The 17,256-nt window shown below is 39.2% G+C and overlaps 1 protein-coding gene and 1 non-coding gene across 2 annotated transcripts; one reads left to right on the top strand and one right to left on the bottom strand.

The window, feature by feature from the left end:
* Positions 1-13,885: 13,885 nt before the first annotated feature.
* Positions 13,886-13,992, bottom strand: LOC117281080 (small nucleolar RNA R71). Its single transcript, XR_004511677.1, has one exon. It is a non-coding gene; the product is annotated as a small nucleolar RNA R71 (small nucleolar RNA).
* Positions 13,993-15,561: 1,569 nt separating this feature from the next.
* On the top strand, positions 15,562-17,008 carry LOC104114655 (uncharacterized). The gene is made up of 3 exons (XM_070199093.1): positions 15,562-16,080; positions 16,370-16,596; positions 16,846-17,008. Exons 1-3 carry the CDS (start codon positions 15,562-15,564, stop codon positions 17,006-17,008), a joined length of 909 nt encoding a protein of 302 aa, XP_070055194.1.
* Positions 17,009-17,256: the final 248 nt, after the last annotated feature.

Here is a 17,256-nt window from a genome sequence, read left to right on the forward strand (position 1 = left end):
TCCAGGCTGAGTTAGCCTTAATATTGTCAGACAGATTGTAGCAGATGCTCATGACTAGTGATACCCCGATGTCGGGCTTTTCTTTTCTGCACTTCTATTTTTCTTCGATTAGAACTCTTTAAATGGAGGTTTTATGTTAAATAACCTTGAAAATATCTTTGAAATGAAAATAACTTTTTGTTTTGGAAATGAGTCGGCTTACCTAGTTCCACGATAGGCGCCATCACGACAGGGGTTAGTTTTGGGTCGTGACAGAAATACTCAAACATGAGTATCAAAGAAGTGAACGAGGCAGACAAAATCAGATTTTAAATTTGAAAAGAGATTTTGAATCTCTTAGAATGCAAGATGATGAGACCATCGCTTAGTATTCTGACCGAATTTCTTTAATTGTCAATAAAATCAGGTTACTTGGCGAGGATTTCAAAGATGGCAGGATAGTTGAAAAAATTCTAGTGACAATTCCCGAGAGATTTGAATCCAAAATTTTCTCTCTGGAAGAGTCTAAAGATCTCTCTACCATCTCTGTTGCAGAATTAATAAGTGCTCTTCAAGCACAAGAGCAAAGAAGGGCTTTCAGACAAGACAAAGTTACCGAAGGTATTTTTTATGCGAAACACCAAAAAGAAAAAGTCGATTATCCTTAAAACACACTTAGAAAATTTTTGTTGGTGGAGACCTGATGCATTATGTGGAAATTGCAAATAAAAAGGTCATGTTACAAAAGTGTGCAAGTTAAAAGATGCTCCTGCACAAGCACTAATAGCAGAAGAAGGAATTTAGGATGACCTTCTTTTGACTGCAGCAACAGAAGCAAGGAGGAGTGTTGAATTTTACATCTGTTACTGCTACTATTTTCTAGAATAATTAGTTATTTAGTTTTAGGAGGAGTCTGCTAGAAGATTCATAATTTTAATTATAGTAAGAGTTTAGTAATTTAGTTGTAGGAGGAGTCTACTACTTTATTTATTTGGCTATTTAAAGCCCTATGATTAATAAGATTTTAGAGACAGTTTTTCAATCCTATTTTCAACCTTCTTGCTGCTTGCATAATTTTTCTAAAATCCATAACGGTGGTATCAGAGCCTCCATTGATCTTGACAGATCTCTGAATTCGCTGAAAAATAACCAATTTCTACCACTTTTAAACCATACGCATTTTTACCCATACCGATATTTAACCAAATGTTTAACAATGGCAAGCAACGGTCTCTTTTTGAATACCCTACAAACCTTCACTGGTGAAAACTATCAGATTTAGTCAGTGAAGATGAAATATTATCTTGAAGCTTATGATCTATGGGAAGTTGTAATGGAAGACAAACTTATACAACCACTTCCTGCAAATCCTACCCTTGCCCAAATTAAAGCTCATTCAGATGAGAAAACCAAAAATACAAAGCCAAAACTATAATTCAAAATTCAGTTGCAGATTCAATCTTCTCTAACCAAAAATACAAAGCCAAAACTATAATTCAAAAGTCAGTTACAGATTCAATCTTCTATAAAATCATTGCATGTGAGACAACAAAAGAAGCTTGGGAAACACTCAAACATGAGTATCAAGGAAGTGAACGAGGCAGACAAAATCAGATTTTAAATTTGAAAAGAGATTTTGAATCTCTTAGAATGCAAGATGATGAGACCATCGCTAAGTATTCTGACCAAATTTCTTTAATTGTCAATAAAATCAGGTTACTTGGCGAGAATTTTTAAGATGGCAGGATAGTTGAAAAAATTCTTGTGACAATTTCCGAGAGATTTGAATCCAAAATTTCCTCTCTGGAAGAGTCTAAAGATCTCTCTACCATCTCTGTTGCAGAATTAATAAGTGCTCTTCAAGCACAAGAGCAAAGAAGGGCCTTCAGACAAGACAAAGTTACTGAGGGTATTTTTTATGCGAAACACCAAAAAGAAAAAGTCGATTATCCTTATTGAAAATATTGCAAAAAGAAAACACACTTAGAAAATTTTTATTGGTGGAGACCTGATGCATTATGTGGAAATTGCAAATAAAAAGGTCATGTTACAAAAGTGTGCAAGTTAAAAGATGCTCCTGCACAAGCACTAATAGCAGAAGAAGGAATTTAGGATGACCTTCTTTAGACTGCAGCAACAGAAGCAAGGAGGAGTGTTGGATTTTGCATCTGTTACTGCTACTGTTTTCTAGAATAATTAGTTATTTAGTTTCAGGAGGAGTCTGCTAGAAGATTTAAAATTTTAATTATAGTAAGAGTTTAGTAATTTAGTTGTAGGAGGAGTCTACAACTTTATTTATTTGGCTATTTAAAGCCCTATGATTAATAAAATTTTAGAGACAGTTTTTCAATCCTATTTTCAACCTTTTTGCTGCTTGCATATTTTTTCTAAAATCCATAACACTTTTTAGGAAGCCCATTTCACTTCTCCCAACATTACCTGCAGTGTACATCAAGCACCTCTAGAAGAAAATATTTTTTTTTATTTTAATAATATATTTAAGCCGTATTTGCGGGAGGAATTGTTTAATCAACTCAAGTACTTAATGAGAAATCTTTCAAAAAAAGACTTTCTTCTTCTCTCGCCCTCTGAAGACAAAATATTAAGAGAAAAATCAGATAGCACCAACTGTGTCCTATCATCTCTTGAAGGATATTGAATTATATCCACATTTCTTGTGCAAGAACCGAATCTTCTTGTTCCTTGATACTCTCTTAATTACCTCCAACAATTGTAACACAAAGTCGAGGAAAATAAATATAAGTCCCGAGATAGAAAAAGAAGAAACAAAAACTTAAAAGAGATATTTAAAAATTAAACACCAATCTATATATAAACATGAAGCTTCAAACCGTCCATGGGCGTCTTGTCCTCTGTTGTAAAGGCAATGATGGGGCACATTAAATAATAAACTAAACAGCTCATATTCTTGCCAAATATAAGCCCCGGGAAGAAGGCTGGAAGTGGAACGAAGATTGTGTTTCATTCCTTAGTTATTATGGAGGGAGAAGTCGAAGGTTATAACAGTTGGGAAAATAAAAAGGCTGTAATGAAGGTTGTAACGGTTGGGAAAAATAAAAAGGTTGTAACTGTTTGGAAAATAATGGAGTATTCTATTGAATTGACAGAAAGAAAAACCAAAACATTGACAAAATAGATAAATACAAATCCTTGCATATGAGACATGCCACATCAGCTTAACAATTTCCTCCTTTATTTATATATATATATATATAGAGAGAGATATTTTCGAGAAAATGACTTTGGGCGTAAGTATGGTCCTTTAAATATCCAACTCTCAATTTTAGTCCTTAAGTATTGAATAATTTAAAACTTTTGGTCTCCACTAATACCGTTAGAAATAATCTCCCGTGAGCAATGCCAGACGGTGGAACTGGATGTACTGGGTGCCTCCTAATATCCTCTGGAGGAGACGGAGAGGTATGAGATGGCATCTCACTCTGAGCCTCACTTTGGCCTGCTCTGGCTGGAGGCACCTGAATGTTACCCTCGCCCACAGCTATATCAAGCCGTTTACTAATCGCTTGCTTCCTAGTCGAAGGCATCGCTGAAAGAAATCAATGTGAATATTAGATATGAACATTTACGACTCAACTCTACGAACGATCTAGATTTAGGAAGAAGGTAACAACCCTAGATGTCACGTAGCCTCCTGATTATAAATGTGGCGCGCTACACATCCATAATCAAAACTCTACTAGACACGGCTCATAGACAATCCTAGGACAGACTTGCTCTGATACCAAGTTTGTCACGACCCAACTGGAGGGTCATGACTAGCACCCGGGCCATACTTGCCGAGCACCAACGTACATTTTATCTAACCTTCCTTATTATCTTTAAGGGCCGACAAGATCAATATAAATAGTAGACATGGATCATGAACATCCAACAATGAAAGATAATGTCATGAACATACATAACATGGGACGACAAGACTGTCAAGAAACTATATATAAGGTACGAGCTATCATGATGCCATGAAAGACTATACAACAAAAATCAGCCGAAAAGGCATTCTAAACCATACATAAACTTTTAAAACATACGCCTTTTTTTATTGATTTAAGCCCTAATTCATGGTTTTCCCAAATTTTTATCTTGTCCGGTAGTCTGCTAATATCTCCCAAAAGCAACGAATGTTTAATTTTTTTTACAAATACAAAGAGAACTACATTTTTCTTCATACCAGCAAATTCAAAGTTCAAATTGCAGGTTAATCATCATTTTTGTTCCTCCATAGAGAAAGCTTTATTCTTTTAGACTCAAATTACTTGTGCTTGTAAGTAACATATAATAGATTGTTTTGATTAGTTTTCTGTGGGGATGGAGCACACATATATATAGTTTTCTTCAATTTTTATGTAATTTTACTTGTTTATAAATATTAACTGTCATTATATTATTTTATAAAATATTAAAAATTAAATACCTATGGGGCTTACGCCCCGCGCCTCGGGGCTTACGCCTCGTTGAGGTATATGTAAAATGCCCCGCCTTACGCCCACGCCTTTTAAAACACTGGTCAGAATCTGTTTTATATGACCATATGTCTTTTAGCCATTATTTTCGATATATTTATTTGTCATATTTATTGAACTTAGCATTAAATCTATTTTGCAGTGCGACACAAGATGTTACAATCAGAGGTGGAGCTAGGATTTAAACCTTATGGGTTCGGGATTATAATCCTTTCAAGTTATTGGGTTCTAAATTAATAATTTGTACATATTCATTGAATGTTTTAATATAAATACAGGGTTTGAACAAAAACTAGTGGGTAATGGGGAAGAGCCAAATCCAGAATAAAATCTAGACGGTTGGAATTAAATGTGGACAGGTGTTGTACTTTTAAGCCTATATTAGAAGTGAAGAGGATCATTTCATTGCTAAAGAATTACTCACAAGTTTGTCAAATTTCAAATCTTGGTAATTCGACCGGTCAAAACAATTTCGTCAAATCTAATACGTCTCTTATCTTAAGCATACATATATCCTCATAACTACAATAGATAATCAATTCATAGTCATTTCTAATATGAGGATGTACTTTTTCAAATCTTCAAGTATCCGGTTCTCCATATATTCCTAAGACAATTGAAGCTGAAACAAAATATTAGAAATTTGAGGAAGAGGAGCACTCTTAAAGACTTAATCAATCATTTTTCTTATATAATTGGACACATTGTCACGATCGAATAGCTAGGCAAGCCAATTTAATAAATTAAGCATATATTGACAAAATTTAAAACCAAAAAAATAATAAAACTCCAAATTCTACCAATGTGTGTGCCAAGACCTGGTGTCACAAGTGTATGAACATCTAGTAGATTATACAAAAATCTCAAATACTGTCTGAAATAAAAATAGACAGAATGAAAAAAATACAAGGAGAGACACTAGTTGTCACGACCCGAAATTCCTACATTCGAACCGTGATGGTGCCTAACATTTCACTTGCTAGGCAAGCCAACGTTAGAATAATATTATCCATTTTTAAAATAATTTTAAATTTATTAATAACAAGGAAGCAAATGCGGAAGCAATTTTAAAATAATCTATAAAAAAACAACGGTGTCTAAATACCATCCCAGAATTGGTGTCACAAGTGTACGAGCTTCTAGAATAAATACAAATAAAGGTCTGAATAAAATAAAGCTGTCTGGAAATAAACACACAGCTAAAGTACAATAGACGGGGACTTCAGAACTGCGGACGTCATGCAGTTATACCTCAAGTCTCCTCTGGTAGCTGAAATCCGAGCAAGTCTATGATACGCCGCTGGGACCAACTCCAAAATCTGCACAAGAAGTGCAGAGTGTAGTATCAGTACAACCGACCCCATGTACTGGTAAGTGCTGAGCCTAACCTCGACGAAATAGTGACGAGGCTAAGGCGATTCACTTACATTAACATGTACGCAATATTAATAACAACAACAAATAATAGAAATAAATCAGGTAACTCATTTATAATAATTAGAACCAACCCAGCAGTTTCTGTTGCAGCGTGCAACCCGCTCTCACAATATTATCCTTTTAATCAAGTTTGTCATGTATTTATTTCAATCAAGTATATATATATATATATATATATATATATATATATATATATATATATATATATATATATATATATATATATATATATAGACTTTTAAATAAGTCTGTTGCGGCGTGCAATCCGATCCCCCAATATTGACTTTTCAATAAATCTATTACGGCGTGCAATCCGATTGATTTTTCAATAAGTCTATTGCGGCGTGCAATCTGATCCCCCAATATTGCCTTTTAATAAGTCTATTGCGGCGTGCAACCCGATCCTCCAATATTTCCATTTCAATCAATTCTTATAGAAGAAATTTCGCCAATAAATACAAAAATTAATATAAAATTATAAGACAACAAATATACAATAATTATGATTTAATTATGAAACAAACAATGACAAATAGCAAATTATTATTGAAATTAGGGAGAAAATAGGCAGTTTAATATTTAATATGCTAAATATCAAATAACAATTAAAATACATAATTCAAATAGAATGTAACAATTAATGCAGGAATTCAAGAATTAATATTTGACAAAGAATAAAAGAGAAATAATTATTATAATAATTAATTTATGATTAAAAATAATTTATGATTTTTCAAGTAAGCAGGCAAACAATTAATTCGACGACGTATAGACACTCGTCACCTCGCCTATACGTCGTTCACAAGCAATTCACATAACAAATAATTTAAGGGTTCTATTCCCTCAATTCAAGGTTAACCCCGACACTTACTTCGCTTTGCAAATTTCAATCAATTACTCAACCACAACTTTTCCTTTTAAATTTGTCTCTGAAAGCTTCAAATCTATTCACAAATAATTCAATATATTCAATACTAATCATAGGAATTAATTCCATATGAATTTACACATTTTTCGGATAAAATCTGTAATTCATTAAAGTATTCGACGGTGGGACCCACATCTCAAATCCTGGAAAAACTCACAAAATCCGAACACTCGTTCCGATACGAGTTCAACCATATAAAATTTGTCCAATTTCGATATCAAATGGACCTTGAAATCTTAATTTTTCGTTTTTGGAAGATTTTAGAAAAATCTGATTTTTCTTCCATAAATTCACGGATTCATGATATAAACGAGTATGAAATCATGAAATATAATCAATATAGGATAAGGAACACTTACCCCAATATTTTCCCGTGAAAATCGCCCAAAAATCGCCTTACCCGAGCTCAAAAATGGGAAGGAGTTGAAAATGGGTCGAAACCCCATTTCCAGAACTTAAGTTCTGTTTCTGGGATTTTTACCCTTCGCGTTCGAGAAGGTACTCTCGCAAACGCGAAGCACAACTTTGTGCTGTCCAATTTTTACTCTTCGCGAACGCGAGGGCTACCTCGCGAACGTGATGCTTTCCTGGCTTGGCCTTCGCGAACGCGAAGGCTAATTTTTCCTGGCCAGTCTCTTTCCCTTAGCGAACGCGAGGCTTCTATCGCGAAGGCGAAGCTTTGAACCTCAAGCCTTCACGAACGTGGTCACTATGTCGCGAATGCGAAGCACAAAATGTGCCATCCCCAATTTGCTCTTCGCGTTCGCGAACGCGAAGAAGAACACACCAGAAGCATGAAGTCTGCAGAAAACCAGATTTCCTAAGTCCGAAATCATCCCGTAGCCTATCCAAAACTCACCCGAGCCCTCGGGGCTCCAAACCAAACATGCACACAAGTTCTAAAACATCATACGAACTTGCTCGCGTGATCAAATTGCCAAAATAACACCTAGAACTACGATTCGGACACCAAATCAAAGGAAGTTTTCAAGAAAACTTTAAAACTTATATTTTTACAACCGGACGTCCGAATCACGTCAAATCAACTCCGATTCTCACCAAATTCGGCAAACAAGTCATAAATATTATAGTGGACCTACACCGGGCTCCGGAACCAAAATACGAACCCGAGGTCAATAAATCCAATATCAGTAATTTCTTAAAAATCATTAAGCTTTCAAGCTTTTAAGTTTTCTTCAAAATTCCATATCTCGAGCTAGGGACCTCAGAATTTGATTCCGGGCATACGCCCAAATCCCAAATCACGATACGGACCTACTAGAATTGTCAAAACACTGATCCGGGTCCGTTTGCTCAAAATGTTGACTAAAGTCAACTCAATTGAGTTTTTAAAGCTCTATTTCACATTTTAATCTATTTTCACATAAAACTTTTCGAAAAATTTTATGGACTGCGCACGCAAGTCGAGGAATGATAAATGGTGCTTTTCGAGGTCTTAGAACACAGAATTACTTATTAAATTTAAAGTTGACATTTTAGGTCATTACATTCTCCACCTCTAAAACAAACGTTCGTCCTCGAACGGAGTTAGAAAAAGTACCCGAGCTGGTGAATAAGTGTGGATATTTAAACTGCATGTCCGACTCGGACTCCCAAGTAGATGCCTCTACCGGCTGACCTCTCCATTGCACCCGAACTGAAGAATAACTCTTAGACCTCAACAGTCGGACCTGCCAGGCTAGAATAGCCACCGGCTCCTCCTCGTAAGTCAAATATTTGTCCAATTGGACTGAGCTGAAATCTAACACATGGGACGGATCACCATGATATTTTCGGAGCATAGACACATGGAACACCGGATGAACCGCTAATAAACTAGGTGGTAATGCAAGCCTGTAGGCTACTTCACCTACCCTTTCAAGAATTTCAAAGGGTCCGATATACCTAGGGCTCAACTTGCCCTTCTTTCCGAACCTCATTACACCTTTCATAGGTGAAACCCGGAGCAATATTCTTTCTCCAACCATGAATGCAATATCACGAACTTTACGGTCGGCATAACTCTTTTTCCTAGACTGAGTTGTGTGAAGTCGATCTTGAATAATCTTAACCTTATATAAGGCATCCTGTACCAAATCGGTACCCAACAACCGAGCCTCTCTCGGTTCAAACCAACCAACTGGCGATCGGCATCGCCTTCTATATAATGCCTCATATGGAGCCATCTGAATGCTCGACTGGTAGCTATTATTATAAGCAAACTCCGCAAGTCGCAATAAATGATCCCAAGAACCTCCAAAGTCTATAACACAAGCGCGGAGCATATCTTCCAATATCTGAATAGTGCGCTCTGACTGTCCGTCTGTCTGTGGAAGAAATGTTGTACTCAACTCCACCCGCGTGCCTAACTCACGCTGTACAGCCCTCCAGAAATGTGAGGTAAACTACGTACCTCGATCTGAAATAATAGACACGAGCACACCGTGAAGGCGGACAATCTCACGAATGTAAATTTCAGCTAACCTCTCTGAAGAATAGGTAACTGCCACTGGAATGAAATGTGCTGACTTGGTCAATCTGTCCACAATGACCCAAACTGCGTCAAATTTTCTCTGAGTCCGTGGGAGCCCAACAACAAAATCCATAGTGATACTCTCCCACTTCCACTCAAGAATTTCTAACTTCTGAAGCAAACCACCAGGTTTCTGATGCTCGTACTTAACTTGCTGACAATTCAGATACCGAGCTACATATCCAACTATATCCTTTTTCATTCTCCTCCACCAATAATGTTGCCACAAATCTTGATACATCTTGGCGGTACCTGGATGAATAGAATACCTGGAACTGTGTGCTTCTTCAAGAATTAATTCACGAAGTCCATCCATATTAGGCACACAAATACGACCCTGCATTCACAGAACCCCATCTTCCCCCACAGCAACCCATTTGGCATCACCGTGCCGCACCGTGTCCTTAAGGACAAGTAAGTGAGGATCATCATACTGCCTCTCTCTGATGCGCTCATATAAAGAAGACCGAGGGACAGTGCAAGCTAGAACCCAACTAGCTTCTGAAACATCTAACCTCACGAACTGATTAGCCAAAGTCTGAACATCTGTAGCTAATGGCCTCTCACCAACCGGAATATACGCAAGACTGCCCATACTCACAACCTTTCTACTCAAGGCATCGACCACCACATTGGCCTTTCCGGGGTGATACAAAATAGTGATATCATAGTCTTTCAACAACTCCATCCATCTTCTCTGCTTCAAATTAAGATCCTATTGTTTGAACAGATACTGGAGGCTACGATGATCAGTAAATACCTTACACGAGACACCGTAGAGGTAATACCTCCAAATCTTCAGTGCATGAACAATGGCTGCCAATTCTAAGTCATGAAAAGGATAATTCCTCTCGTGAACTTTCAACTGCCGCGACGCATATGCAATTACCTTACCATCTTGCATTAATACTGCACCAAGCCCAATGTGAGATGCGTCACAATATACCGTATACGATCCTGAACCTGTGGGTAATACTAATACTGGCGTCGTAGCCAAAGTGGTCTTGAGCTTCTGAAAACTCATCTCACACTCGTCTGACCATCTGAATGGGACACCTTTCCGGGTCAATCAGGTCAATGGGCTTGCTATAGATGAAAACCCTTCCACGAACCGACGATAATAACCTGCTAAACCCAGGAAACTCTGGATTTCTGTAACTGAAGTAGGTCTAGGACAATTCTGAACAGCCTCAATCTTCTTAGGATCCACCTTTATGCCTTATGTCGATACAATATGCCCTAAAAAGGCAACTGAGCCTAACCAAAACTCACATTTTGAAAACTTGGCATATAACTGATTATTCTTCCAAGTGTGAAGCACACTTCAAAGATGCTGCTCATGCTCCTCTCGACTGCTGGAGTAAATCAAGATATCATCAATGAATACAACCACAAAATAATCCAAATAAGGCTTGAACACGCGATTCATCAAATCCATAAATGTTGTTGGAGCATTTGTCAACCCAAATGACATCACTAAGAACTCGTAATGCCCATACCGAGTCTGAAAAGCTGTCTTAGGGACATCAGATGCCCTAATCTTCAACTGATGGCAACCAGATCTCAAATCTATCTTCGAAAATACCTTGGCACCCTGAAGCTGATCAAATAAATCATCAATTCTTGGTAGAGGATATTTGTTTTTGATAGTGGCCTTGTTCAACTGCCCATAGTCTATACGCATCCGCATAGAGCCATCTTTCTTCTTTACAAATAATACTAGTGCACCCCAGGGTGAGACACTGGGTCTAATGAATCCCTGATCAAGAAAGTCTTGTAACTGCTCTTTCAATTCTTTCAACTCTGGCGGGGCCATACGGTATGGTGGAATAGAAATGGGCTGAGTGCCCGGAGCCAAATCAATACAAAAATCAATATCTCTGTCGGGTGGCATCCCCGGCAGATCTGCAGGAAATACTTCTGAAAATTCACGAACAACTGGTACTGAGTCCATAGAAGGGACATCCGCACTGAGATCGTGAATATAAGCCAAATAGGTTAGACACCCTTTCTCTACCATACGCTGAGCTTTCATATAAGAAATAACCCTACTGGCAGAATGACCAGGATTTCCTTTCCACTCTAACCGAGGTAACCCCGGCATAGCTAGGGTCACTGTCTTGGCATGACAATCTAATATAGCATGATAAGGGGACAGCCAATCCATACCAAAGATGACATCAAAATCCACCATATCAATAAGTAGAAGATCCACACTAGTCTCAAGATTACCAATAGTAACCACACACGAACAATACACATGATCCACCATAACAGAGTCTCCCACCGGTGTAGATACACACACAGAAGCACTCAGAGAATTACAAGGCACAACCAAAGACGAAGCAAAATAGGATGACACAGAGGAATAAGTAGATCCTGGATCAAATAGAACTGAAGCATCTCTATGGCAAACTGGAATAATATCTGTGATCACAGCATCAGATGACTCGGCCTCAGGCCTAGCTGGAAAAGCATAAAATCAGGGCTGGGCCCCACCACTCTAAACTGCGTCCCTGGGACGGCCTCTGGCTGGCTGGCCTCCACCTCTAACAGTCTGACCTCTACCTCTAGCTGCCTGACCCCTACCTCTAGCTGGCTGAGCAGGCGGTGAAGCAACCGGTGCCGGTATGATGGCACGAGAATCTTGCCGAGATCTGTTACATGCCAATCTAGGGCAATACCTCCTGATGTGACCAATGTTCCCACACTCATAACACCCATCCTGATGCCGTGGCTATTGAAGCTGACCCAAATGGGCCGGATAACCACTATAGTAACTCTGGAGTGGTGGTGTACTGATAGGAGCTAAATGTGCACTGAATGCTGACTGCCTAGAGTAAGGCATAATAGGACCGTGACTTCCTGAAGCACCGGGAGATACATGAAGTGCTGAATGAAACGGTCTGGGAGGATGACCTCTACCAAAATTACCTCTGCCTCCAGACGAGGCTCCACTGAAACCACCGAACTGACGAGGCCTTTTATCGGACCTCTGCCCTCTCTCCTGTGTATGAACCATCTTGATCCTCCTTGTGACATTAGCAACCGCCTGAAAGGAAATCTCACTTCCGGTCTCCTTAGCCATCTGAAGTCTGATAGGGTGAGTGAGTCCCTCAATAAACCATCTCACTCTCTCTCCCTCTGTAGGTATTAAAAGGAGAGCATGACGGGCCAAATCCACAAAACGGGACTCATACTGAGTAACAGTCATACTGCCCTGCTGTAGACGCTCAAATTGCTTGCGGAATTCCTCTCTCAGTGTGATAAGGTGGAATTTGTCCAGAAATAGCTGAGAGAACTGCTCCCATGTAATTGTAGGCGTTCCGACTGGTCGGGTCAATGTGTAATCTCTCCACCACCTCTTGGCAGAACCCGTCATCTGAAATACAGCAAAATCAACCCCATTGGTCTCAACTATACCCATGTTCTACAGCACCTCATGGCAGCGTTCAAGATAATCCTGTGGGTCCTCAGAAGGTGTACCACTGAAGTGAACTGGAAAAAGCTTGGTAAACTTATCCAGTTTCAATAAGGCCTCAAAAGACATGGCGGGCCTATCACCGATCTATGCCGCAACAACTGGTTGAACTACCCCAACTGGCGGGGCTGCTGGAGCCTGATTCTGGGGAGCCATCTGCTCCGGAGCGGGAGTAGTGGGAGTTTGTGCTCCTAATACACAACAACTATTTTGTTGCTTGATTAATTAGTTACTTTTTAGAATTATTGCTTAGTATAATTATACTTTTGAACTCAGATTGACTTAACTAAATTATAATCTTGGTGAAACTAGTGGGTAGTTAACATAAGTCTTTGTGGGTTCGACACTCGATTTATCACTTTATTACTTGTACGACCACGTATACTTGCGTGTGTATTTGGTAGCATTAAGTTTTTGGCGTTGTTATTGGGGACTTGAATATTGGCTACTTTCTACTTTTTACTTTAGTTGTTTATTTCGTCAATTCTAACGTTTCTTATTGGTTGCTCTGGTCTCAGGAACTTTGATTGAATGTGAAGGGTCAGAAGCCAGGATAGACTTTAAGGCTTTGACCCCGAACCTGAGAGAATATTTGACGGGAGGTTGAGGGAAGCAAGGGATGCAGAACATATTCAGGCACTTGTTCAACTACCTGTGAACATGGCAGAGGAGCAACATGAGATACCCAACATTGCTAATGTCACCTCCAACATTGTGAAGCCCAGAATCACTAGGCACTTTGAGCCAAAGTAGAGCATGATCCAGCTACTACATGCGAAAGGGCAGTTTATGGGTCTTCCACACGAGGATCCACAACAACACATCTTGAACTTCTTTGAGATTAGTGATAATTATATCACTAACGGAGTCACTCCAGACTATGTGAGGCTCAAATTGTTCCTGTTTTCTCTGTTGGGCTAAGCAAAGAAGTGGTTGAAGGCGGAACCAACTAATTCTATTATATCATGGAATGATCTGGCGAGGAAAGTTTTGACACGGTTCTTTCCTTCAAGAAAAACTGCAAAAAGATCAGAAGTGAGATAGTCGCCTTTAAACATAAATCGGGGGATTCTTTATATTCATCTTGGGAAAGGTTCAAGGGGCTGCTAAAAGACTGTCCTCATCACAACAAGACAAATGAAGTGTTAGCTCACACCTTCATAGAAGGGCTCCATACAGAGACAAAAATTATGGTGGACGCTGCAGTGGGAGGTCAAGTGTTGGAGAAAAGCTTCGATAAGATATATGCATTATTGAACAAATTCTCCAAAAGAAATCTTGATTTGCAAGGAGATATGGGTAGACACACAGTTCAAAAATCCGTAGGGGTCCTCGAGTTAGACGTTGTTTCTGCATTATCAGCACAGGTTGCCACATTGGCTAACCAAGTCAATAAAATAACATTGGTTATTAACAAGCAACAAGCTCAATCAGTGAAATAGGTGCAGATAGTTTTTGAAGTATATGGAGAGGGTCACACGAGCAATTTATGCACAACTAATCCAGAGTCTGTTTGTTTCGTGGGTAATACAAATAGGGGCCAGACAAACCAGTGTGGGAACATTGGAGGAACCACCCAAACTTCTCTTGGGGTGGAAACCAAGATGCTCGGAATCAGTACAGGCCACAAGCTCCTCAACAACAATATAGACCACCATAGGCTGAACAACCTACAAACCCGATGAGTCACATTAAGGAGATGCTAAAGAAATTGATGGCTGACCAGCAGGTCCAAGCATTAGCGATGAGAAATTTGGAGTGACAAATAGGGCAACTTGCCAGTTCCCAAAATACTCGACCAGTTGGAGCTCTTCCAAGCAACACCAAGGCTAATCCTAAGATATCTATCAATGATATGTCATTGAGGAATATGAGACAGTTAGAAGAAGTCCCATCGAAAAAGAGAAAAAAGTGACCTTTAATGAGAAATTGGGCTCTATAGAAGCAGAATCAGAAAAGGAAAGAGAGTCAGAGAAGCCAGTTGAAGAGGCGGTGAAAAAGCAACCCCTATCATTAGTTTCGAGGCCACCACCCACATTCCCTCAGAGATTGCAGAAAGTGAAGGATAATGCTGCTTATAAAATGTTTCTTGATATTTTGAAGCAGGTGCAAAACAATATTCTGTTCATAGACATCTTGCAAGAAGTGCCCAAACATGCCAAATACATCAAGGACATAGTGGAAAATAAGAGGAGGTTGGCAGAGTTTGAGTCTGTGGCACTTACTGAAGAATATACCTCAAGAATTCAAAGCAATCTACCTCAAAAATTGAAGGATCCAGGTAGTTTCACTTTCCAAATCTCTATTGGTAAGCACGCAGTCGAGCTAGCTTTGTGTGATCTTTGGGAGAGAATCAATTTGATGTCGCTATCTGTGTTCAGACAGTAGCGATTTGGTGAGTCGTGCCCAACCACAGTGATTATACAGTTGGTTGATCGCTCCCTTGCTCATCTTGAAGGAGTACTGGATTGAAGATGTGTTAGTTCGAGTGGGTTCTTTCATAATCCATGTTGATTTCATTATCTTGGACTATGAGCATGATCAGGAATTCCTATTTATTTTAGGGCATCCATTCTTAGCCATGGGCTGAGCTATTATCGATGTATGTGAAAGAAACATGACAATGAGAGTGGGTGATTGAGTGGAGGTATTCAATCTGTATAAAGCACTCAGACTGCCAACCCACTATGAAGAGCTATCCATGATTTCTGTGGTGGAAAGTGATGTGGCTTCATTGGTGACTTATATAAGCCCCATAGATCCTCTTGAACGGGCCTTGATGGGGGATGAAGAAGAAAGTGAAGATGAGATGATAGAAGAAATTGAGCAAGTATTTAACATGTCTTGCAAATATGTCCATGGGCTTGAGAGATTTGAGGAGTTGGACAAACCTGTTACTCTGACCCCTCCTAAACCATTTATTGACGAAGCTCCAAAGCTAGAGCTCAAACCTCTTCTAGTGCACCTGTGCTATGCTTACTTGGGGAACTCTGAAACATTGCCAGTGATTATCTCATCCAACTTAACTAATGTGCAAGAAGAAAAGCTGCTCATAGTGCTTCGTGAGCATAAAAAAGCAATTGGGTGGACAATTGCTGATATAAAAGGAATCAGTCCATCATTTTGTTTGCATAAAATCTTTCTAGAAGATGGACACATCCCTAGTATTGAGAAACAAAGAAGATTAAATTCGATTATAAAAGAGGTCTTGAAGAAGGAAGTAATTAAGTAGCTTGAGGCAGGTATCATCTTCCCTATTTCTGACAGCAACTGGGTGAGCCCAGTGCATTGTGTGCCTTAAAAGGGGGGATGACTGTTGTAGAGAATGAGAAAAATGAGCTAATTCCTACTCGCACTGTGATGCGGTGGAGAGTTTGCATTGACTACAGAAGGCTCAACAAACCAACCCGCAAGGATCACTTTTCACTTACATTCATTGACCAGATGTTGGGCAGATTGGCGGGGCACGAATATTATACTTCCTTGATGGTTATTTGCTGTACAACTAGATTGTCATTTTCCCAGAGGATCAGGAGAAGACCACTTTTACATGTCCTTATGGTACTTTTTCTTTCAAGCGAATGCCATTTGATCCTTGTAATGCACCGGCCACTTTCCAGAGGTGTATGATGGCCATTTTTACTGATATGGTGGAGCAATTCGTAGAAGTCTTCATGGATGATTTTTCAGTCTTTGGGTCTTCTTATGATGACTGTTTGAAGAATTTGGGCATTGTGTTGGCCCGTTGTGAAGAAACAATTTAATTGCTAAATTGGGAAAAGTTCCATTTTATGGTACAACAAGGAATCATGTTGAACCATAGAGTGTGAAGGAGTGACATTGAAGTTGATAAGGCGAAGGTGGAGGCGGTTGAAACATTACCTCCACCCATTTATGTGAAGGGTGTCCGGAGTTTCTTTGGACACGCGGGGTTCTATACACATTTTATTATAGATTTTTCAAACATTTCTACTCTTTTGTGCAGGTTGCTTGAAAAGGATGTAATCTTTAATTTTGATGAAGCCTGCCTGAAGGCATTTGAGGAGCTCAAAAAGAAGTTCATGACTGGCCCCATTATTGTGGCACCTGATTGGTCCTTACCATGCTATTGGGCAGTGCTTGGCCAGAGGAAGGACAAAATATTTTAATCGACATACTATGCGAGTAAGACTCTTGATGATACATAGATGAATTACACCACCACTGAAAAGGAGTTGTTGGCCGTTGTGTGGGCCTTTGAGAAATTTCCAGCATACTTGGTGGGAACCAAAGTTGTAGTCCATACCAACCATGCAGCAATCAGGTATCCATTTACAATAAAAGGAATCCAAGGCTAGATTGACGCGCTGGGTTTTGTTATTGCTGGAATTTGATGTAAAAATACGAGATCGGAAGG

The sequence above is a fragment of the Nicotiana tomentosiformis genome, chromosome 3 (genome assembly GCF_000390325.3).
Source record: "Nicotiana tomentosiformis chromosome 3, ASM39032v3, whole genome shotgun sequence".
Taxonomy (NCBI): domain Eukaryota; kingdom Viridiplantae; phylum Streptophyta; class Magnoliopsida; order Solanales; family Solanaceae; genus Nicotiana; species Nicotiana tomentosiformis.

Bases quoted from the DNA above. Each gene is read 5' to 3' on its own strand.
- LOC104114655 (XM_070199093.1), top strand. From the start codon at position 15,562: ATGATTTCTGTGGTGGAAAGTGATGTGGCTTCATTGGTGACTTATATA. The intron at 16,081-16,369 runs GTAATTAAGTAG...CTGTACAACTAG, and splicing joins AAGAGGTCTTGAAGAAGGAA to ATTGTCATTTTCCCAGAGGA. The intron at 16,597-16,845 runs GTTGGCCCGTTG...TCTTTTGTGCAG, and splicing joins TTGAAGAATTTGGGCATTGT to GTTGCTTGAAAAGGATGTAA.